This window comes from Syngnathoides biaculeatus, chromosome 5, assembly GCF_019802595.1.
Source record: "Syngnathoides biaculeatus isolate LvHL_M chromosome 5, ASM1980259v1, whole genome shotgun sequence".
In the NCBI taxonomy this organism is placed as follows: Eukaryota; Metazoa; Chordata; class Actinopteri; order Syngnathiformes; family Syngnathidae; genus Syngnathoides; species Syngnathoides biaculeatus.
Window position 1 is genome coordinate 7,070,968 of NC_084644.1, and position 24,578 is coordinate 7,095,545.

The window sequence follows — 24,578 nt, forward strand, 5'->3', positions numbered from 1 at the left end:
TTTCTTGGCCTAAACTACTGTTAGGCGCGTGTTTGAAAAGTCCCCCCTTTCAAATCTCGTTCGCTTAGCAGCACTTAATGAGATCGTCGTGAGTTTTTTTTACCTGAGAGCAAGCCTTTGATGAAATAAGTTTTTTTTACCCCCCCCCCCAAAAAAAAGGGGGTGGGGAATAGTAGGTCAGGGTGGCTACTGTAGCCGTCAGAGCTGTGTGCATGTGTCGAGGGTGATATATAGAGGTGACCTGGAGAAAATAGAGAAGGTTTTGGGGGGGGGGGGTGCATAGCAGTGAAGAAGAGGCAGCAGCAGCAACACAAGTGACACGCAGCGGGAGGGGCCATTCAATTTTAACCGAGAGAAAGAAAAAAAGGCCCGCCAGACGGGATAGTTACTTGTGCGCACGCATCCGTGCATAAAAAGCTTTTGAATTCATAACGACAGTTGAATGCGTGGATTGCGATGAAAACGGAGTGTTGTGCGCATAGTTTTCCTTCACGGTAACCTGACTCCACTCCTCTTCTTTTTTTTTTTTTTGTTAATCTTTATTTTTTTAGCTGTAATACTTTAGTAGAAACCAAATAGTATAAGATAAAATATAGCAACGGCATGCTGACCTTGCTCAAAAACAGTACAGGAACGTTATAAATTGTTTTTATCTGTTGTAAATTATTATGTTAGAGCCAGAACTTGAAAAAAAATGCAAAAAAAAATAAGTGATCAGCTTCATTGAAACAAACACATTCCATTCAATACAGAAAAATATATATAATATAATATATATGCTGTATACTATATAATATACTTTGACTCTAGTTCTAGATACGTCTACTGTATTTATTATTCTATTCTATTTATCTTAGGGGCGGCACGGTGGATCAGCTGGAAAGCGTTGCCCTCACAGTTGTGAGGTCCCGGGTTCAATCCCGGCCCCGCCTGTGTGGAGTTTGCATGTTCTCCCCCGTGCCTGCGTGGGTTTTCTCCGGCCACTCCGGTTTCCTCCCACATCCCAAAAACATGCAACATTAATTGGACTCTCTAAATTGCTGTGATTGTGAGTGACTGTTTGTGTCTATGTGCCCTGCGATTGGCTGGAAACCAGTTCAGGCTGTACCCCACCTCCTACCCGTTGATAGCCGGGATAGGCTCCAGCACTCCCCGCGACCCTTGTGAGGATAAGTGGCAAAGAAAATGGATGGATGGATTATGACCTTCAAGTGAAAGCCTACTAGAACAGCTCAACTAGATTTGGGTTCATTTTACACGTTTGAATGAGATTTGGTTAATTCTGAACACAGTCACGTTCCTAGTTGTTGGGGATGTGCACACTTTTGCAACACCGTCATTTATTTTGCACACAGTCACATTGCTCATGGTTGGGAGCGTGCACACTTTTGCAACCCCATCATCTCAGTCATTTATTTTGAACACAGTCACATTCCTAGTTGTTGGGGGTGTGCACACTTTTGCAATCACATCATCTCAGTCATTTATTGAGATGATTAAGATGTTTTCAATGAGGTGAACATAGATCACAATGATTGTTTGAAATTGATCTTGGCCTCATTTTCGTAACGGCGAATCGGATCAGTTACTTTTTTTTTTTTTTCAACGATTCAATGCGATTATGGATAATATTTGTTCACATGCTCGAAATTGGTCCACTGCACAACGGGGTGCAATACTATCATTTTGCCAAATTACGAGCAATATTGGCCAGGCAATTTATTTCCCCTCTTTTTTTTTTTTCTTTCCCCTCTCCTCTCTTTTCCTGACAATTCAAATGATAAAAGCATGTTGCTTGGAGCGGGGGGGGGGGGCGAGGGGGGGCATTAGCAGCAATCGGTTGTTCCTTTTTGAAGAAGTTAGCGTGCCCGTCGACTCGACGGGATTTGTATTTTCGGGGCCGATGTGTGAACATGGCCGCCGAACAGGAAAAGATGTTTCGGCCCCTATTAGATGCCTCTCCTCGCCGTCTCGCTCTTATCGCCGTTTCCCCCTTCCCAGATTGGGCCGCTTTCATCCAATTCCCAGAACCGGAGGGGGGGGGGGGATGCACAACACCGGGAGGGAGAAAAAGCACACACAAAAAAAAGGGCGACTACACACGTACTCGTGCGCGCACAAATTGCCCCGGTACAAAGCGCAAAATGCGGCGCCCGCGCGCTTGTGTGTATACGGACACGCGAGGCCTTATTTCCAGATGCTGTCAGTGGGGGGGCGAGCTGGAGGAAGCGCAGGATGAATTCTCCTCTGCCTCATTCCATCAAAGTGGCGTGACACCCCTATTTACCGCCCCCATCCATCTCCACAATGACTGCCGACCACCGCTGTCTGCCTGTGTGTGTGTGTGTGTGGGGGGGGGGGGGTCGTAGGGGTGGGGGCAGAGAATTTAGTGCCCTTCGCTGTTCTAACATTGGGGGGTGGGGGGGGGTGTTGCAGAAAGAACGGTCGTGCCGGACTTGCAACAAGGAAGTTGGAAGGTTGAACTGTTTTCTTCGACCGCAAACCTCACCAAGAAATGGCCTTTGGTTCACAGGTGGCAAACTCAAGGCCCGGGGGCCAGATCTGGCCCGCCGCATGATTTTGTGTGGCCCCCCGAGGCAAATCTACTGTTTCTCAACTTCCGTGAATTTTCCTCAAATCTGCACCAAAATTTCCCATTGTCGTATGCTAAATGATAATATTGAGATATTGCAAGCATCCCCTTGATTTATGATTCAAAACTACTTCATAAATTCCACATGCGGTTAGAGATATTTATGATTTCACAGACATAACGCCCCTCTCAGGGAAACTGTAACTACAATGCGGCCCGCGACAAAAATGAGTTTGACACCCCTGCTTCAGTTGATTCCCTAATAGGTCGCCATTTCTTTTTTTTTTTTGTCCATCCATTTTCTTAGCCGCTCATCCTCACAAGGGTCGCGGGGAGTGCCGGCGCCTATCTCAGCTGTCGACGGCCAGAAGGCGGGGTACACCCTAAACTGGTCGCCAGCCAATCGCAGGCCACATCAAGACAAACAACCGCACTCACAATCACATCCATCCATCGATTTTCTTTACCGCTTATCCTCAGGAGGGTAGCGGGGAATGCAGGAGCTTATCCCAGCTGTCGACGGGCAGGAGGTGGGGTACACCCTGAACTGGTCACCAGCCAATCGCAGGGCACATGGAGAAAACTCATAATCACATCAAGGGGTAATTTTAGAGCGTCCAATTAATGTTGCATGTTTTTGGGATGTGGGAAGAAACTGGAGTGCCTGGGAAAAACCCCGGGAAGAACAGGCGGGTCCAGGATCGAACCCGGGACCTAAGAACTGTGAGACCAACGCTTTCCAGCTGAGGCACTGTGCAGCCCTTTTTTTTTTTTTTTTTTTCCTTCTCGAATCTTATACGTCAGGATTTTCCTCTGGCTTTTCTTTTCATGGTCCGAAGTGTTCTCATCAGCGCCGAGCGTCCGAGTCCCCGACCTCATTTTGTCTCCGATTCCACACGCGTGCACCGGCCTCAGTTACGCCGCCGTCCTTCTCCTCCCCGAGCCCGTGGTCATCCGTTTTTGTCTTCAAAGTATTGTTTTTTTTTTCAGGCTTATCACTGGCCACCTCTGATCCATGACCACGAAAATGGGAAAACGGAGTGAGTGGAATCAAATGGATATCAACAGCATAGACCAGCAGAACTTGTCACTTCTCCACCGCTGCCGAATTTTAGGTGAAATAAACCCGTCACGAGAGGCACGCTGGCGCAGCTGGAGAACGTTGGCCTCACAGTTCCGAGACCCGGGTTCGATCCCGGCCCCGCCTGTGTGGAGTTTGCATGTTCTCCCCGTGCCTGCGTGGGTTTTCTCCGGGCACTCCGGTTTCCTCCCACATCCCCAAAACATGCAACATGAATTGGACGCTCTGAATTGCCCCGAGGTGTGATTGTGAGTGCGGCTGTTTGTTTCGACGTGCCCTGCGATTGGCTGGCGACCAGTTCAGGGTGTACCCCACCTCCTGCCCGTCGACAGCTGGGATAAGCTCCTGCATTCCCCGCTACCCTCGTGAGGATAAGCGGTGGGTGAAGAAACTCGATGGATGGATGTGATTGTGAGTGCAGTTTTTTTGTCTCTATGTGCCCTATGATTGGCTGGCAACCAGTTCAGGATGTACCCCGCCTCCTGGCTGTTGACAGCTAGGATAGGTTCCAGCACTCCCCGCGACCCTTGTGGGGATAAGCGGCTAAAAAAAATGGATGGATGGATGGATACCCATCAGATGTAAAATTACACATGCACAAAGTTTATCCACTTTAAGATTGTGCCAATAGAAAGGTAAAATTCTTCATTTGACAATATTGTGACTATGAACTTTTTACAAATCACAAAATCTACCAGTTTTTAATTTTGAACCAACTCGTGGCCAACGTCCCATTTTTGGGACATCGTGATTTTCACGCATTATATCCTTCAGTATATCAAAATATAAGTGTTTATCTAATGTTAATCGGATTCTGATTCTGGTTTTTGGGACGATCTACGAAGAACCCAAATACCCTCTCGCCAGCAGCGTCCCATTTTTGGGACGAGATTATAAATGAGTAAAGTTATCATATAACTTCACCATAAACGAAAAAAAAGTGTTATTTCCTTGATTTTGGGCTGTTAGGAGACTTTTATCTCAATAAGGCAAAAAAAATTGCCTCCCTGCTTATGAATGGGTTAAAAATGTTATTAACCAGTTCAGTGTCAAACATAGCATGAGAACAATTCGATCGAGTCTCTTGGCCTGTTCAAGGTCGGCGACGTGTCGAATGGGTGCGCCGCTTCTTCATTCCGCGAGAGCCTTGCGGCATTATCAGTCACTGTAATTTGACGGGGCGCGTATGCGCCCGCGCGCCATCGCGCTCGCAAATCTGCACAGTCGAGCACAAAAAATCACGCGCGTGAAATTTGTTACGAGTAGAACTACATAGATATTGAAAGACGTGGCTTATTTTGTGTTGTCTTGACCAATGTTCCCGCTAAGCTGCGCTACTGCGCAAATGCGCACTTGTCACACACTTTCAGCGCACATGAAAACCGATCCAGCGCAGTGAACCACAGCCTGACGTCTTTTTTTATTTTTATTTTTATTTTTTTTTTTTTAACACGGTAGCACACGGTCTCTGCTCAGCCTACTTCGACACCGCCCCCCTCCGCTCTTAAAAGGGTACACTCAGAATTACAAAAAGAACACACACCCATAACTTCACATCTGCGGGCATGACTGGCGGGACCACGCCTGCAACGTTATATCTGCGGGCATGACTGACCACGCCTGTACATTTTTCAAATGTGAATGGCTGGGCATTATGTCGCCTCAAGGTTGAGAGTCTGAATGTTTTCACGACAGCATCGGGTTGAAATGCATTTGAGTAAGCTTGTTTTTGTTTAAAAAAAAATTAAAAAAATATATATATATATATATTCATCATGGAAAGAAAAATCCACCCATTACACACACAGTTTAGGCAAGTTTTTTTTTTCCACGTGGCTGTTACACCTGAGAAAAAGAGTTTTGGAAGACGAAGCAATCATTTGCTTCTGTGAAATATGAAAGTCTTTTTATGTTGTTGTGGGGTCGGAACGAGCGCAGGCGTTTTAAGTGCACGGCCGGCGATGCGTTCGGAACATTTTAATCGCTGAGGTTATGGTTTAGCTTTTTTTGTGTGTGTGTGTGTGTGTGTAGCTAAATAAATGAGTAATTGAGCATGAATTTGGTTTGAAATAAAATGCACAAAAAGCACTGTTATACCTCACAACTGTACAACAAATATAATAATAATAATAACATTCTGGAGAAGGCGGCACGGTGGATCAGCTGGTAAAGCGTTGGCCTCAGAGTTCTGAGTTCTCGGGTTCAATCCCAGACCCACCTGTGTGGGTCATGTTCTGTTCGTGGGTTTTCCGGTTTCCTCCCACATCCCAAAAACATGCAACATTAATTGGAGACTCTAAATTGCCCCTAGGTGTGATTGTGAGTGCGGCTGTTTGTCTCCATGTGCCCTGCGATTGGCTGGCGATCAGTCCAGGGTGTAGCCCGCCTCCTGCCCGTTGACAGCTGGCATAGGCTCCCGCACTCCCTGCATCCTCATGAGGATAAGCGGCAAAGAAAATGGATGGATGGATAAATTGCCCCTAGGTGTGATTGTGGATGCGGCTGTTTGTCTCCATGTGCCCTGCGATTGGCTGGCGACCAGTTCAGGGTGTACCCTGGCTCGTGCCAGTTTACAGCTGGGATAGGCTCCAGCACTCCCGCAACCCTCATGAGGATAAGCGGCAAAGAAAATGGATGGCATACTGGAGAAACAAAATGAGATGATTTAATGTGTATAAATAAGCACGTGCATTTTAAATATGATGTGGCATAAATTGCGATGATTTGTGAATAAAAATTTAAATTTGGACGGTGAATGGGCGAAGGCTGATGATTCTGGCGCCGCTGGCGAGCATCCATGATGAATTTCAATCGTCAACATTCATCATTGATAAACAGCGAGAGTCCACTTTTTTTTTTAAGTAACATTTTCAAGTAAACCTGACACATGTCGCCGAGTGCGTTACTTTTGCTCCAGAATCCCCGAGAAAGGCCAGACGATCATGCGAGGCTGCCTTTGGACAAAGATGTCAACGGATTCAGTGAGCTGTTCATGCAACATCTTTTCTTTGAAATCCGCGGCCTACTTAATTACGTTGGACGCCACGAGGAGGATTTCTGTTGAAAATTGCTCAGCGGGGTGAAAAAAGAACAGACCGCCTGCTGGTTACGTAAAGCCAGTATGCTCCACATTGTCCAAATTCTATTTAAGATGCATTAAAATATGACTTTTGCATATGTTTCTGGCGCGCAGGATGGAGACAGCCGCCGGTTTTATCCGCAATGTTCTCCCTTGCACCAGTAAACCAATCTGCAAAAAGAATATCCATCCATTTTCATTGCCGCTTATCCTCACGAGGGTGGCAGGGAGTGCCGGAGCCTGTCCCACCTGTCAACGGGAAGGAGGCGGGGCACACCCTGAACTGGTCGCCAGCCAATCGCAGGGCACATAGAGACAAACAGCCGCTCTCGCAATCCCACCTATGGGCAATTTGGAGGGTCCAATTAATGTTGCATGTTTTGAGGGATGTGGGAGGAAACCGGAATGCCCGGGGAAAAAACCCAGGCAAGAACGTGCAAACTCCACACAGGCGTGTCCGGGATCGAACCCGGGACCTCAGAACTGTGAGGCCAACACTTTACCAGCTGCTCCACTGTGCCTCCACAAAAAGAATAGTGATGTTAAAATGTCCTAACCTTGTGTGCGTTTCAGCATCGAGCATTTTTTAATTTTGAATTCGTGCTACAACACAGGTGTCAAAGTCGACGCCCGGGGGCCAAATCTGCCCGCCACATGATGTTATGTGGCCCGCAAAGGCAAATCTAGTGTGTCAACTTCGATCATTCATATGAAAGTCTGGACCAAAATTTCAAATTGTCGTGTATCATAAATGATAATGTTGATATATTACAAGCATTTTTGTGTTATCAAAACATGAATACTTGGAAAAACGCGATTTCTGATTCTAAAACGAGCTCATAAATGTAGTGTGAAATATGATGAGGTGATTTAACGGTTTTATGGTTTCACGGTCATCGCGGCCCTCTGAGGGAAACCGGAACCACAATGTGACCCCCAAAATTTCTTTGACACCCCCCGTTCCACAATGAACAAAACCAAGCGACGGATTCATTGATAAAGGCCAGGATGAAGTTTTTGTTCCAGTAAATCTGCGCAATTGAAGCTGCCTTCAGCAAACAAAAAAAAAGAAAAATATCCATAAAACGGAGATGACGGCTCTCTTAAAAATGTTCAAGTGTAATGGACTTGCTGCAAGTTTGCAATTTAAGCACTTTGAATTGAAAAAAATGGATTTTGTCGGTGTTGTAGCGACTTTGCTCTGGTTGGGCTCTTCCATAATAAATTCAAAGTTTGAGGCAAATCGGTACTGCTTATACAGCAGTACTTATCGTACGTCATTATGAGTTACAACCTCATAAACAGTACTGCTGTATTTCCTGCGCGGTGATGCGTGTTTAAATAGCCCAAAGGCATTTATGAATTATCGAAAGTGCTTACATGCTTCCTCCAGATTTAATTAAAGTCGCCGCCCGAGCAGATGTGACAGATTGGAATTTGCAGGTCAACAAATGAGTGCTCGGGTCACCCGATATTATTTTTTGCTTTGTTTGTTTTTGGGCGGTCAAAGGTTTGACCGTTACATGCTTTTAATTGGAATATTTAAAAAAAAAAAAATATATATATATATATATATATATATATTTTTTTTTTTTTTTTTTTTTTAGTTACCTGTATAACAGTGTGCATTTAGCTGGGACACGATCATCATTGCAATTTTTTTTTTTGAGACTGCAACTTCAGAACTGTTCCCATGACACAGAAAATAACGTTTATGGATTTTATTCTTAACCTCGCCAGCCATATGAAGGCAAGCAGGGGCAAAATATAATATAAATATAACGCACTCGCTGACCATTTTGACCAAAAATGCTCACCCCGGTGCCGACGCCGTTCCCGTGCATTATGTTAAAAGCTGATTTTTCCATTTTTCCCAAGCAATAATTAGCCTCTACGGCTCTGCGTGGAGCATTTCCTTTGACATCTATTAAACGGCATTAAATTGCCTTCGAGTGCTTATTAGTTATGCCGCTTGGACATAACAATTTACATTAAAAAAAAGTAAAACGTGCAGATTAGAAAAAGGAATGCCGACGGGCTCTGCGGAATCATATGTGAGTCGAGACTGTAATATTTCTGGGTGGACTTCATGAACGAGCCGAATGGAAATGCGTGAAATCATTTTCTTGTGATATTTTGAGGAAATAAGCACCAAAGAAGCGAATGTTGACTTTGTTCTCCCCGTGCCTGCGTGGGTTTTCTACGGGCGCTCCGGTTTCCTTCCACATCCCCAAGACATCCAACATTAATTGGACACTCTAAATTGCCCCTAGGTGTGATTGTGAGTGCGACCGTTGTCTGTCTCTATGTGCCCTGCGATTGGCTGGTGACCAATTCAGGGTGCACCCCGCCTCCTGCCTGATGACAGCAGGGATAGGCTCCATCGCTCCCAGTGACCCTCGTGAGGATAAGTGGCAAAGAAATGGATGGATGGATATTGACCTTCGAGTGAGAACAGCTCAACTAGATTCTGATTCATTTTACACAGGTTTGAATGCGATTGGTTAATTCTGAAAACAGTCACATTCCTAGTTGTTGGGGTGTGTACACTTTTGCAACAACATTATCTCCGTCATTTATTTTGAACACAGTCACATTGCTAGTTGTTGAGAGCGTGCACACTTTTGGATGGATGTTCGATGAGTGTCATCCATCACATGCTTTCCTCTTAGTCAGTGGTGTCGCTAGGCCTGTTTTAAGGGACGATCCCCCCCAATGCTCTTAACCCCCCCTACCAAAAAAAAAAAAATTGTTTGAGATGATCCCAATTTTTAGGGTCTTATCCCCCCCTTCCCTTTTCTCAATACACCCATACAACCAAGCGACCCAAATACTTGAGATTTTCACAATTTTTTGCCCGACATCCCGAATTTCGACGATCCCAACTTTAAGTTTAAATGCGTATTTAAATGAAAAAGTGTCCTTCAAATATATTTAGCTGTGTGCTCGGTGCGCGTTTGACTGAAATTTGCACGTGCGGCTTTGCGGTCGAGGAGGAGGAGGAGGAGAAGAAGCAGCACGCGGGTGTAATTTAATTACTGCGCAGATAAAGAAGGTCGCCGGGGTTAATATCCTGCGTTGGCTGCGCTCTTCCCCGGCCACACTAATTGCTTTAAACACTTTCAGGAACTTGATTGACTCCGAAGGCCTTTTAAGGCGTTAACGTTTCCGCACCTCTGTCCATCCCTCGCTTTCCGGCTATCTGCAAATGTACTCCACTCCTCTTCTCTGGCCCCTCCGTCCCAAATTAAAATTTCTATGAATATGGCAAGAATTACGCGGCCCGTCGTCCGTGGACGCAACCTGTCGAGCTTTGATTGGCGGGCGATTTAACTCTTCTTAACCCGGGAGAATCCTTCATCTCCCGCGCGCTAATGACGCCGTTAAAACTTGTTCTTGATGTGTCGAGTTGCGGAGAAAGTGGGTCCAACGTTTTCTTCCCGGGGGGGGGGGTTTAAAAAAAAAAAAAAAAGAAGTGCAACCCCCTCACTTTGGCGCATATCTGCTGAGATCAATCCTCTCCGCACACGCTTCTCCATTTTCACTCCGCGAGACCTCTTAATGAGGATGGAGGTGAACGGAAGGAGTTATTAAAAAGTCTTCACCTTCCTCCCGGGACTGCTAAAGAGGAATTATGCGCAACTAAGTGCACTTATCGCCACTGTTAGGAGTTATTTCACATTTCCGCCGCCATAAATCCAACATTCTCCGCGGTGACGGCGGCAGTGGAAAATCATTTCTGCCGCTTTTTGGCGTCTCTCATCCTCCTCTTTTTTTTTTTTTTTCATTTCAAGGATTTGCTTGGAGATTTTCATTAGAAGGCTTCAAGTGAAGGATGTTCGGGGGGGGGGGTCGCAGATTGTGAGGCGGACAAAAAGGTGATGGGGAGGGAGGAGGTCGACGAGAGTGACAGGCGAGACAAAGAACAGAAATGCGCACTGATAAAGCGATTCAATATTTGCACGGGTCACTTCCCTGTTGCGCTCCTAAAAGTGTCACGTCCACGTGATTTTCCGACCGTTTGGGCCACACACGGGCTCAATTGGGCGGCAGGGCAATGTCAAAATGAAGCTGTCCAGACTAATCGGGCTGCGGTGTGCATGTGATGGAGGGGGGCGTTTTGGGGCGGGGTGGGGGGGGCGCTAACAAGTGTTTTACAGTTGCGCCATGTCGCTAATAGCAAATCAGGAGGCTTGACTTTGCACACGCGGCCCGTCATCACCAAGATGTCATTAGTGCTGCATGGAGGGGCTGATTTTGCGCAGCGCCTCCCTCTTTGGACCATTTGCATTTAGCTCCATCTTGTGGTGACTAGAAGAACTGCCATAATGCCAGCGATCCGGAGAAGATATGTTTTGACCATCGAGATCTGCGCGCTTATTTTAGTCGACGTCTTTCATCAAGGTTGAGCGGTTAGCAAATCTGGCAGACACTTCTGAGGTTGGCGGTTTGAATCCGGAATCCCGGCCTTCCTGTGTCGCGTTTGCGTGTTCTCGCCGTGTGTGTGTGTGTGTGTGTGTTTTTTTATTTTATTTTATGGGCACTACGGTTTTCTTCCACAATCCAAAAACGTGCAAGTTAGGTACACTGAAGACTCTCACTCAGGGGGTTTCAAACTCATTTTTGTCACGGGCCACATTGTGGTTATGATTTCTTTCGATATGACATGATGTAAATGTGTAATTACCGTATCAGATTACAACATAAACACAGTGAATTGATAGATAACTAGTTGAGAAATTAGACGTTAAGGATACTAATACCATCCATCCATTTTCTTTGCTGCTTATCCTCACGAGGGTCGCGGGGAGGGCCGTAGCCTATCCCAGCTGTCAATGGGCAGGAGGCGGGGTACACACCCCGTACTGGTTGCCAGCCAATCACAGGGCACATCGAGACAACAGCTGCGCTCACAATCACACCTCGGGGCAATTTAGAGTGTTTGAGTATTGTTGCATGTTTTTGGGATGTTGGAGGAAACCAGAAAACCCACACACGAGGGGCCGGGATTGAACCCGGGACCTCAGAACTGTGAAGCCAACACTACCTTCTGAGCCACCGTGCCGCCAGATACTAATACATTTAACTATTATCCAAGGTACTGTAAAATGATGTTTAATTATTACAAAAAGAAAACTTTTCAAAATCTCCACATTTGTTACATATAACAATTTGAAATGTTAGTATGGATTACATCAAATGATGTGGTGGGCCAGATCGGGCCTCCGGGCCTTGAGTTTGACACCCATGCGCTAACGGGTCTTTAAATGGATGCGAATGGTTGCGCTGCGATTGGCTACCAACTAGTTTCACCGGCTCACTTACAGTATTTTATTTTATTATTTTTGAAATGAGAATAGTATGCCTCAAATGCCTTCGAAGCGCCGTTAAAATTATTTTATTTGATGTCAAAGTCACGCATTTTCAGTGAAATTATCTTCAGTCTGGTCACATCCAAACGATTTAAATAAGGTAATAAATACATTTTTTCTCCCCTCTACGCAAATAGTAAGATGCAGTAATAGAAGACGTGTTGAGGCGGGCACGCGTGTGATTTAACTCAAATGCTTTTTCCTGGCCTGTGCAGACAAGATGGCGCGCTTGGAAAAAAAAAAGGTCACGACACGCTGTTACATTTGATATGCTGTGATGACTTCATTACAAATCCGACATCTATGAGGTCTCGCAGAGCCGGCGAAAAGATATGAATATGATAACAACCTTCATTTTGTACCTCTGACAGTTGGACGCGAGACTTTTCTGCCATTGGAATATCCAGGTTCTGTTCGTGACCCTGAAAATTTGGAAGCGCAGCCGAGGAATTGAGCCAGTCCGCCATGACGACCTCATTACGCCCTTTTATGATTTTTGCAGATGATACGGTTGCGGTGGGGGCTCCATTCCTGCGGTTGTTTCATCCATCTGTGTTCTTATCCTCACAAGGGTCACACGAGTGCTGGAGCATATCCCGTGTTTTTGGGATGTGGCGAAGGAAACCGGAGTGCCCGGAGAAAACACGCAGGCATGGGGAGAACACGCAGAATCCACACAGGCGGGTCTGGAATTGAACCCGGGTCCTCAGAACTGTGAGCCCAATGCTTTGCAGCTGCTCCACCGTGACTCCTGTGGTTGTTATTCATCAGAAATCATCATGTGGCCCTTTGTGAACATCGGATGATTTTCTTTTAATTTCATTTTAGCGGCACGGTGGCGCAGCTGGTAAAGCGTTGGTGTCACAGTTCTGAGGTCCTGGGTTCAATCCCAGACCTGCATGTGTGGAGGTTGCGTATTCTCCCCGCGTCTGCGTGGGTTTCCTGCGGCCACACCGGTTTCCTCCCACATCCCAAAAAACATGCAACATGAATTGGACCCTCTAAATTGTCCCTAGGTGTGATTGGGAGTGCGACTGTTTGTGTCTATGTGCCTTATGATTGGCTGGCGACCAGTTCAGGGTGTATCCCGGCTCCTGCCCGTTGACAACTGGGATAGGCTCCACCACTTCCCGTAACCCCCGTGAGGATAAGCGGTGAAGAACATGGATGGATGGATAATTTAGTTTATTTTTCTGTTAACGCTCAATCTGGAATGATTCATATTTTCATTATTTAAAAAATATACAGCGGTGATTATGTGAAATGTAAGCGCCGGTTGCTACAGCAACATCATTTTAAAAGTGCAGATGAGGACGAGAAAGATTTTTTTTTTCTCGTCCATGATGATTTCAAGCTGAGTAAAAGAGAGGTAAATTTATATCCACACTTGGAACCTTTTTTTTTCTCGAGTTCACTTGATTTATGCGAAGAAATAATAAAGCTATCCGTTTCGGTGCATAAAGCGTACAGTATTGTGCACAAAAGCTATGAGTGGCAAAGGTGATCCATCACCAGGATTTGCATGCTCAGTATTTGCGCTTTGAAACGGTCTTCGGGTGCGATAAATATCTCACCTGAGCATAGCGCAAAGAGACGCACGCCTCATTCCCAAAAAAAAAAAAAAAAAAACAAACAAACAAAAAAAACTGAAGACGACTTGACAACAGGATGAATCTACTGCAGTATGTTTTCAGATACATGTGGAAAATAAGTGAATGATTCACTGAAGCTAATGCTAACACGCTCAATGAATCATACACTATGCTCGGTGACAATTGTAAACAAGCGAAAAATGAAAAACAGATGCACAAAAAGGCACGAGTTCCGTGCCTGAACACGGTCTAACTGTTGTAACGGTCTCTGACTTTGTAGCCTTTATTTCCACATTTCTTACCCACCATTCCACTGTGCGGTCTCAAAAGGCGGCCATGCTAGCATCAAGCGTCAAAATAAATGTCTTCACATCAAGATTATTAAAGGTCAAGTGTCATGCTTTAAATATTGTAAAATTGATATTTTCACGAAAAGTACATATAACATGATTCACTTCAATGGCTATACGAAAAAAATAAATATGAGCGGAGAGCGCGTCAGCCATGCGCAAAGTTGCGGAAGTCTCATTCGACATTCAGGCGGTAGCCATATTGGCTGCATCTTCTGTCCGTGATGTCACACTGCTGTGACGACGACGGTGTAGCCAAACCGCCTCCCCCTCCGATCCATCTCTGCGGCTATGAGCCACAGCGGCCTGGCGCCGCGTCCGCCGGTCACGGCTTCGGCCGGGGTGGCACATCAACACATTTAGCACCCCTGATTTACGGATTACGTCCCCCTCCAACTATTATTGTTTTTTTAGTCGCTCTGTACACCCCTTCCTGTCATTTTGAACCCACGAAGCTCTCGTCCTTTGCACCTGTGCAATCCATTTTTCACAACAAACCGGGTCTTTTTAAAAAGTGCGAAAAGCGAATCCATCCTCTCGAGTGTTCGAACAAGATCCAGCAATGCAGCGAGCCGGCATTTTGGCTAACACGAAGGAACAACGAGCTACCTTCCCGCAGGTAAAACTAATGGAAACAAACGAGTCCACTTGGGGGCGCCGCTGTCCTTTACGTCACTTCCTGCTTCTCGAAAACAAATCCCTCGAGAGGATTTTCATGGTGGGAGTTACAAAAAGCCATATATGTCAAAATTATGTTTTGTGGTGAAAAAAAATGGCTGTGTCCATACCGGGTGCCATTTTTTTTTTCCATTAATAACATACTAAAAATCATGCATTTTATGACAGTGGACCTTTCGATATCATCACTCATATACCTTGAACCGTAAAAGTCATTTATAACACGAACCCCTTTAAGTCTGGTTTTTATCGTATTGTATGTTGGGGGTATTTATTGACATTTTAAGGTACTTTGTGTGCTTGAATCTAGTTTGTATTTTGAAGTTTGTGAAAGATATTGTTGCATAGGCAATGAAATCTGACTCGTCGACGTTAATGATGGCTGCAAATTTAGCCGATAGGCAAAGTGCTTTCATTTTCTGCCTCGTCGGGGGTCTCCTGGTGTGCTTGTTGAAGGTTTCTTCGTAGTTTCTAGACTTGACGGTGAGGTTTTGAAGCAATTTGCAAAGTTGACCATTTTTGCAAAATCTACTCCCATTGAGCAGCTAATTTTTGTTTTGTGTGTGTGTGTCCACCCGGGGTGTCTTCTGTTGTTGAAAATGTATTTTTAGCAACTTTTGTTTTTCTTTTTTTTTGACAGTTATGGAGCTGACAATTGAAGCCCTTTGTTAAACCGTTTTTGGGGACTAGTGACTCCTCTAAATCTTCGAGCCTTTTAAGGCCATTAGTGTCCCGTCGATGACGTCATCAAGTGTCACGGCTCTTTCATCAATGGAAGGACAAGCAGAGGTGCAGTTCTGTCGGGTCTCGAAGTCACGCAGGGCGCGTGGTGGTGCGACTTGACAAACAAGCCCCGTGAAGATCCCCACGATACGCAGGAAGGTGTTACAGCTATTTGCATACCGGCGGGGTTTGAGGAGGACTTGACATCGGAACAGGAAGCCGGTTAGGCATTTGAAACGTGAGGTTTTAGCAGCCGCGTTGGATTACATTTGCTTTGCAACCATCTGCAAGGGGGGGGGGGTGAAAGAGGGAGAGGCAAGGCTGCAAAACAGCAAAATTAATAAAGAATACTTTTAGTGGAGTGACTGAAAAGTTCCTGTCTGCACCATGGGGAAGTCAGGTAAGAAGACTGTGTGCAGGATGAAAATCGAATGACTCGTACTCCCGTTTTTTCTTTTATGTTTCATTTTTAAGAGTAGTTTGTAGTGTATTCCGCGTCGGCTGTGAGTCAGAAGAAGTGACATTTTGTGCGGCGGCGCGTTGCTGCTCTAAATGCGCCCATTGTGTCGGCAGTACCAGTGGAGAAAAAGCGCACGCGAGTGATGGCACCAAACTTGGCCGACAATCACCGCCAATCTCCGTCTGGCCTTTTTAAACGACCACACTCGAGCCACGGGATGGATTCTGCAATAACATCGAACTTTTTGTTCCGATAGTCGTGCATGCCTCTTTTTTTTAAAATTATTATTCTTCCCCCCCCCCCCCCCTGTCTCTTCTCGATCTGCCTCTTCTCGATCTGCCTCTCAGCCTCAAAGCAATTTGCAGAGGAGGTTTTGCAGTGCCATAACGACTACAGGAGGAAGCACCAAGCTCCGGCGCTCAAGCTGAGCGGCAAACTGAACCGAGAGGCCGCCCGGTGGGTCCACAACTAGTCCGAAAAACAAACACCCGAGTTTACACGTGCGGGACAGACCGCGAAATTCATTTGGATCGAAAACACCGATGCAGTACCCACAAGCTGTTGTGATATACACTTTTTTTTTTTTTCGTTCCACGTTGCAACTGTGCAGCTGCTGCAGGAAGTGATTGCACAAGAGTCGTTGCATTTCCGCAAACCGGTTTTTATTCTTCTCATGACATTTGTGTGCACAAGAGTCACGGCGTTTCCTCAAACATGTTTTATTCCGCAAGCGACACTTGGAACGACATAAATAACCTTTAATCGCTGGAGACTAACGTGAAGCGAGGACTAAAATGTCATGTTTGATGTTTAATTAAATCCATGTGGGGGGGGGGGGATAACATGAATCTATCAGGATGTACTGAATATCACGCTCAGATAAATCACCAGATATCTGAAAAACATGACTAAACTGATACTGAGAGAAGATGTACTTGAAACGCTATGACTTTTAAATCCATCCATCCATTTTCTTTGCTGCTTATCCTCACGAGGGTCGCGGGAAGTGCCGGAACCTATCCCGGCTGTAAACGGGCAGGAGAGGTACACCCTGAAGTGGTCGCCAGCCAATCGCAGGGCACATGGAGACAGTCACACTCACGATCACCCCGAGGGGCTATTTATCCATCCATCCATTTTCTTTGCCGCTTATCCTCACGAGGGTTGCAGGGAGCGCTGCAGCCTAGAGAGACAAACAGTCGCAGTCATAATCACACCAACGGGCAATTTAGAGGGTCCATTTTGGGATGTGGGAGGAAACCAGAGTGCCCCGAGAAAGCCCACGCAGGCATGGGGAGAACATACAAACTTCACATAGGGAGGGCCAGGATTGAACCCGGGACCTCAGAATTGTGAGGCCAAAAGCTTTACCAGCTGATCCACCGTGCCGCCACTTTTAATGTATACAGTAAATATATATATATGTATATATAAATGTACTCGATTTATGGATTAGTGTGTGCTTCTTTCACTCCTGTGTGATTACATTTATAAACAGAAAAACAGAGTATTCTAAACATCTTCTGTAATGTTTATACAGTTATTCTGTCATTTAAAATTGTATGTTTTGTTTAAAAAAAAAAAACACTGAAATATTTGGAAGTGGAAATTCAATTCACAGCTTAGTGAACTTTAGACGCTAACTCGGAGAAGCTACTTAGCGGACAGCAATTAACAATGTCTGTCAGATTCAGTGAAAAACAGAAGTGATTGGTTACATTTAGTCCTTTTTTTTTAAGTAGTAATTAGTGTTTGACTTCGAAAAATATCCAGTGCAGCGATGACATCATTAAAAGTAGGTGGCTAACATGCTAAATGCTACATTAGCTAAGCGGCTAATCTGCTACATGACCTTTTTAGCTCCCTTCTCAGATGTCTTATTATCATTGTTTTGCTACACGATTCTCTTATTATCTAATATGTAAATATTTGATGTGTAGTCATGTGATCTATGTCTTTTGTCTCCTTGAAGTTATGCTGAAAGCCTGGCTAGCACGCGCATCCTAAAACATAGCGAGGAGTCGAGTAGGGGAAGCTGTGGCGAGAACCTGGCATGGGCCTCCTACGACCAGTCAGGTACACATCATCATCATCATCAGACCTTTTCATTTAAGTCAAATATTTTCTGCCAGTGTTAGCGCCGGTCGCAAATGTTTACCATCTGGATGTTTACAGTAGAGCGCTAATGCACATCCTTCTCCTGAAAAGCTTGGATCTTTTTTTTTTTTTTTTTTATTGGTATTCCTTTCCATTTTGGAGCTCAGACGGCGTGATTCAACATTGAAAAATGCGCCGCTCTGAGTCATAAAGCATCTCCGACGGTGCTGCGCGGGGTGACCGAAAGTACAGCATTGTAAATAAAAAAACGTATCCCCGCGGGGATTTGCGCCGATCAAAAGGGATCCGGCGACAATGCCGTCGCTGCGATTACGGCGTGTGACAGAAGAGTGATTTGATGGCACCATAAATTTGAGGTTACTCTGCGTTGCAGGGAAGGATGTGGCCGACCGCTGGTACGATGAAGTGAAGCAGTACAACTTCAACTCTCCTGGATTCTCCTCGGGAACCGGTGAGGAGCTCACGCATCACACTGAGTAACGTCGCTGTGTTTTAGATCTTTACGTGGGAAAAAATGAATAGCAAGGTGTTCGGTATTGATTCTGATGTCGTGGTGAGTAGCTCGGATGGTCGGTTATCAGTAGGATCACGGCACATATTTTACATCGAAAAGATGGAGCGGCACGCCATAAAATGAACAAAATGGAGGTATGTGACAACGCGCCCGAAACTATCTGCAGTGCGATGCGCGTCACTATTTTGCGTGGACAAGGCTTGTTTATTATTGCACCAAAACACACACAAGCTGCTTTTCTATGTACGACCTCCATTTTGAATTTTCCAAATCGCTCGAGAAAAAAATTGTAGTTTTTATTTGAAAATTTTCTCCCCTTAAAACTTCGATCAAAACCTGTCGGTAAGATATATATTTTCCAAATTACTATGATTTATTATTTTTATATGTAGTTATTGATTCATAAGTGAAATCTGAAGGCCATGACCGCTCGCAGTGTTTTTTAACGCTCACAAAAACTGTTGGTCGCGTTACAAAATCGGTCAAAATTGCCAGATTTGTTGCTTTTTATGCAATTGTAATGAAAATAAGTGCAAATGGTAATTGTTTAGTCACGCTGTCGTCACAGAAAATCATGAAAATCCGTTGAGAAACAAAAACGTGATGACATTTTGAAGATCCCAATTAACCAGGAAGGTCGCAACGTTTTGTTCTTTTCTATTGTTTTACCAATACCATAATTATCCCATATTCCCAGTCTTTAAATGGTATAAAAATGTTTTTTTTTTTTTTAATTTAAGCTATTGAGATCATTTAAGTAATATTTTAAAGGGTTTTCAAAGCTCTTTCCAATGATAGCAGGTTTTTTTTTTTTTTTTTTTTTCAATTCCATGAGCTTGAAATTTTATGTAACATGCTTTCAAAACAGTATCCCCATAACATTAGTTTTGTAAACCAGGGGTCGGGAGTTCGTTTCTCACCGGGGCCCCCCACTCCCCAAGAGGGGGTGCGTCAGGAAGTGCATCCGGCGTAAAAACTGCGCCAAACAAATATGAGCGTCCATCTGAGACACAGATTTATTTTTTTCCGTTTAAAGGCGGAATTCTTCTAAAAAAAAATATATGTATTCTCCGTTTTTCTGCAATTTTCTGACCGTAACCCTTGCCAAAATCCACACTGGTTCATATTCCGGTCAGGCTTTTGTAAGCGAGGTGGAATATTAGATACACGCCTGTTGATTGGTCAAATGTTTTCCTCCTGACCAATGAAAACGCTTGTTGTATACGAGTCAGTTCACGGGGCCATTTTCAAGTCAACACGATGGGGGCGCTAAAGAGGAAAGACGCCTCTCAACTGAAAGAAATTGATTGATGTGTCAAAAATAAATCCCGACGGGATTGGATGGAACGAGAAATCGTCGATACAGTCGGAAACAAGGAAGTTACCACTCTGTTAAGCGACTTCATGAGCAAAATTGATCGACCTGGTAATGATCATGGATCAAGAGGTTGCAAGGCATTGGAAGTTCACGCCAAACGACAAAAACGCGTCAAACAACTGAAAGCAACGAGAACGAATTTTACCATAGCTGCTACATTAAGATGTCAACCCAAGACCAACAAGCAACCCCAGTTGCAGACGGGTTGAGAGTTCAGAACCAATTACTTGTAAAAAATGTCTGTATTATTTACTGACCACGACACATGACGTTAATAATTGTTGTCAAATTCGTGCGTTTCAATAATTTCCAAAAACTAGAAATTAAAACCGTTTTTGAATGGATACGAGAAACACGCTATGAAAACATGCTTGCATGCCATGATGCAAATCTGAATTCAATTTTGTTATTAGTTGAATTTGTAATTTTTTGGGGGTAAAGCTATGTACGTAAAATAATGAACGATCATATTGTGTACATTCTGAAAACAGAATAGCATTTATTTATAGATGTACTTGATATATTTCATCCATCCATTTTCTTCACCGCTTATCCTTACGAGAGTCCCGGGCAGTGCTGGAGCCTATCCCAGCTGTCAAGAGGGTGGAGGCGGGGCACACCCCGAATTGGTTGCTAGCCAATCGCAGGGCACATAGAGACAAACAGCCGCACTCACAATCACACCTACGGGCAATTTGGAGTGTCCAATTAATGTTGCATGTTTTTGGGATGAGGGAGGAAACCGGAGTGCCTGGAGAAAACCCACGCAGGCACAGGAGAACATCCAAACTCCACACAGGGGGGTCCAAGGATTGAACCCAGGACCTCAGAACTGTGAGGCCAACAGTTTACCAGCTGAGTCACTGTGCCACCAGATGTATTTCATTCATAATATAATTTATAGAACTTGCATGTTAAAATTGGTGATCATCCTTTGATCATGCTTGCAGCCCCCACACCCCCGGCTAATCAAATCACGTCTGGGAACAATCCGAAAAAGTTTTTTTTTACGAGCACTATCCTGAAATAACGTTCACCTAGTCTCAATTTGACAAATCGACTAAGTGTAAAATCAAAATTTTTGCTTCCGATGTTCTTGTCTTTTTGAATTCGTGTTTGGCGTGCAATGAAGCTGTCGTCATCGTGCCGATATCACAAAATGCGCATCGATCAGACGCCCGCGACGCGGGAACCGAGGCGCGAATCACATTTCCTGCCTTGGAATCACGTCCGCAATGTGGCGTCATTGTTTTAAGTGCTTTTTTTGGGGAACCGAATGCGCTTCACAGGCGACTCGTAGCGGCTCCACCTGATGATTCATGCTCAACTAATGAGGGGAAAAGTTTACAGAATGCGAGAGCGAGAGAGACCAATCTTGAAAGGAGGAATTCCAAGTGTGTAAATATTTAAAGAAACTGGTTTGTGGTAGAGGGCAAGTAAAACGCTTTCTTGGTTGGTACCAAGCTTATATTCAGAAAAACGTCCTTTACCATTGGGGAAAATCAACTTATTGAGTGTTACCGTAATTTCCGGCCGACAGAGCGCACCTGATTATAACCCTCACCCAGTACATTTGGAAAGGAAATACCATTTGGTACGTACGTAAGCCGCATCTGCGTAAAAGCCGCAAGTGCCCACATTGAAACACGAGATTGTTACGTGTGAATTTAGACTAACAACTCCTTTGTTCAAACCAGCAAAATGCGACAAGGCACTTGTATTGTGTTTCTGACAATTTAATCTCACACATATCAACACAACACAAACACGATAAAATAGCTAACTCAAAATAGGCGGTCAAGAACAGAGGGGTTGAGCCACGACGGTGAATAGTCACCAATGTTGAACGAGAGTTCCCAAACAAGCAGATGTTCGTCCCAGCGGGTATTCCAAGTTTAGCCAAAGTTCCATCCGATCCAAAAACAAAAGCTGTAGTTAGCGTTCCGAGCAGCGTAGTTTCCCAGAGCAGCGGCGAGGTCGTAACAAGAAGCCTCGTTGTCCGTCTTTCTCGTCCTTATATTGGTAATCCTTGAAACTTTTCAGACTTCCGCATCACAAAGAACACACGAAGAGTTCACGTCACAAAGAACACACACAGACATTGCGTCACACGAACCCAAGAAGCATCAGAGGAAACCGCGTCACATCATAAGGACTTAAAAGTATGAAAGGAAACTGTCACAAAGACCCGTGTTATAACAACTTAAAAGCATAAAAGGAAAATAAAGAGAACAGAGAATAAAAATACACACACTCATAACAAGATATTTACAAAGAAAGACAGTACAGAGTTTTCAAAGTTTTAAAAACTTAGCTTAGCTTAACATAGCAACAAGACGGTAGCCCAAACAAAAAACATACAGGTTAAAAAAAAAAAAAACTGCCGCAGCAGGTACACAGTAACAATATGTTAGGACAGCAGTAACAGGGCTCGCGCGGTGCTAACGCTAGCGCGGCGCTAACAAGGCAAGTTGAAAAAAAAAAAAAAAAAACATACTGGTAAAAATCACTGAGACACAGCAGTAACACAGCAGCAACAGGCTAGCGCAGCGCTAACAGAACCGGTTAAAAAAAAAAAAAAAAAAACATACCGGTAAAAGTGACTTCCTCGGCACATATATTCCACCGATATCACTCTTAAAGGCAATTCATTTATTGTACTTAAAATGGTGTCGTTATTTGGAGAAATTATAGCCCACTGAAATATGAGCTCTCCTTTAACAAGTCGTAAAGACGGCAGAATCTGAGTCGCGTTGAAACTCACGAGTCGGCTGTCATTCGAGAAAGGAAGGAACGATGTTTTTTTCTGCTCATTTCTGTTGAGGAATGCGAATATGTCAGCGTGCCGTATCCAAGCAGTCACGTGAGCGGCGTTTCAGAAAGTCGAAATGTTGCAAGCGCGCTGATGCGCTAATTTAGCCAGCCACTCCATTCGCTTCATAAAATGTTTCATTTTCAAAAGTCATTCGCTTTAGCTCTGCAGTCATTGGGTGGCTTCCAGTGTTGTAATTTGGAAAAACAAAAACTAATAAACATTCCATTCCAGTTGTTCCACATTTCCTCTTTGCCATCTTCAGTGATGACATCACCGCAAAGCAAAACACACTCACCGAGTTGAATCCTCACAAGATTTCCCCCCCATGTGTTATTGTTCCAGAAAATTCTCATTGATCTCCAGATGATGACGTTTCAATCTCTCTAGGCGGCAATCATGGATCAATTGCGCCCTCTGCTTGTTACTACACAGTTATAAAACCCACCAGGCTTAGTGGCTGCGTATCATAATATTGTTGAGATGGCTCCAATTCATCCGTTTTCTTTTGCCGCTTATCCTCACAAGAGTCGCGGGGAGTGCTGGAGCCTATCCCAGCTGTCAACGTCCAGGAGGCGGGGTACACCCTGAACTGGTCGCCAGCCAATCGCAGGGAACAAACAGATGAACTCACAACTACACCTTGGGGCAATTTAGATTGTCCGATTTAATATAACATGTTTTTGGGATGTGGGAGGAAACTGGAATTCCCGGAGGAAACCAACTCGGACACGGGGAGAACATGCAAACTCCACACAGGCGGGTCCCGGGATCAAACCCGGAGCCTCAGAACAGTGAGGCCAATGCTTTACCAGCTGCTCCACCGTGCCTTTTTTTTCCTTCTTCCATATTTCAAAAACATGCATCTTGGATTCATCTTAATTGTCTACAGGTGTGAGTGTCAATGAGATATGATGATCATTTTGGTGAGGCTGCCATCCATCAGCGGTGTCCAAAATACTGCCCGGGGGCCATTTTGGAGACATTTTTTAACTGGCACACTGCATAAGAGTTTTTTTTTTTTTGTTTGTTTTTTTTTTGGGTCCATATAAATAATTTCAAAACGTTTTCCACCTTGACCTGTAACGTTCTTTATCGTGATCATGTGTTCCGCCCGCAGGCCACTTCACCGCAATGGTGTGGAAGAACAGCACGACGCTCGGCGTCGGTAAGGCCGTCGCCTCGGACGGCTCCTCCTTCGTGGTGGCCCGATACTTCCCGGCTGGGAACATCACCAACCACGGACACTTTGAGAACAACGTCCTCCCCGCGAAATCCGCAGGTTGCCCTTCTTAAAAACGCCCCCCGCCGCCCCCCCCAGCTCCCGCCACTTCACTCAAACGTCGCTGCATTGAAGTGGTGAGTTGACGAAGGGGAGTTCTACTGATTGCCTTTTGGAGAATCGTGCGACCGTCCAGCGTCGGACTTGAGGAGCCACTTTTTCTCCTCGGGAAAGGACTTAACAAACGGCAAAGTGTTACTACTGTGTACCGACGCACAGGGACTCACCGTGGTGTGTATTTGTCTACAAACAAACTAATAAGAGTAACAAGGAGTCTGTTTGACGTCTGAAATGAAGCCATTCAACATTTTTGGTATTCTGGCTTTTTTTGTACTTATCAACCAAGAATCTCATGTTTGTGTTTTTACTAGTACATATGATGTAGTAAAATTGTGTGTGTGTGTGTGTGTGTAGGGGGGGGTTCATATTAAAAAAAACCTGTTGTAATCTGCCAATACTGTTAATTAAAATGACAAGAATACTGCGATTAGATTTTCATTTTGTTGTTGTTTTCTACCGTACATATGTGGTTGACTTATTTTTTGC

At 44.7% G+C, this 24,578-nt stretch overlaps 1 protein-coding gene across 3 annotated transcripts in view; it reads left to right on the forward strand.

Annotated features, from left to right (window-relative positions):
- The window catches only part of glipr2l (GLI pathogenesis-related 2, like), a 39,910-nt gene extending 15,397 nt beyond the window's left edge, over positions 1-24,513 (forward strand). For 2 of the 3 annotated variants that reach the window (XM_061818912.1, XM_061818913.1), the window contains 5 exons: positions 15,386-15,868; positions 16,276-16,384; positions 17,901-18,004; positions 18,420-18,497; positions 23,871-24,513. In XM_061818912.1, coding sequence (XP_061674896.1) covers positions 15,856-15,868; positions 16,276-16,384; positions 17,901-18,004; positions 18,420-18,497; positions 23,871-24,046 — 480 coding nt within the window. In that variant the 5' untranslated portion in view covers positions 15,386-15,855 and the 3' untranslated portion in view covers positions 24,047-24,513. Of the gene's footprint in view, positions 1-13,077; positions 15,869-16,275; positions 16,385-17,900; positions 18,005-18,419; positions 18,498-23,870 lie in introns of those variants that run through there. The other variant, XM_061818915.1, reaches the window with a different exon arrangement.
- Positions 24,514-24,578: the final 65 nt, after the last annotated feature.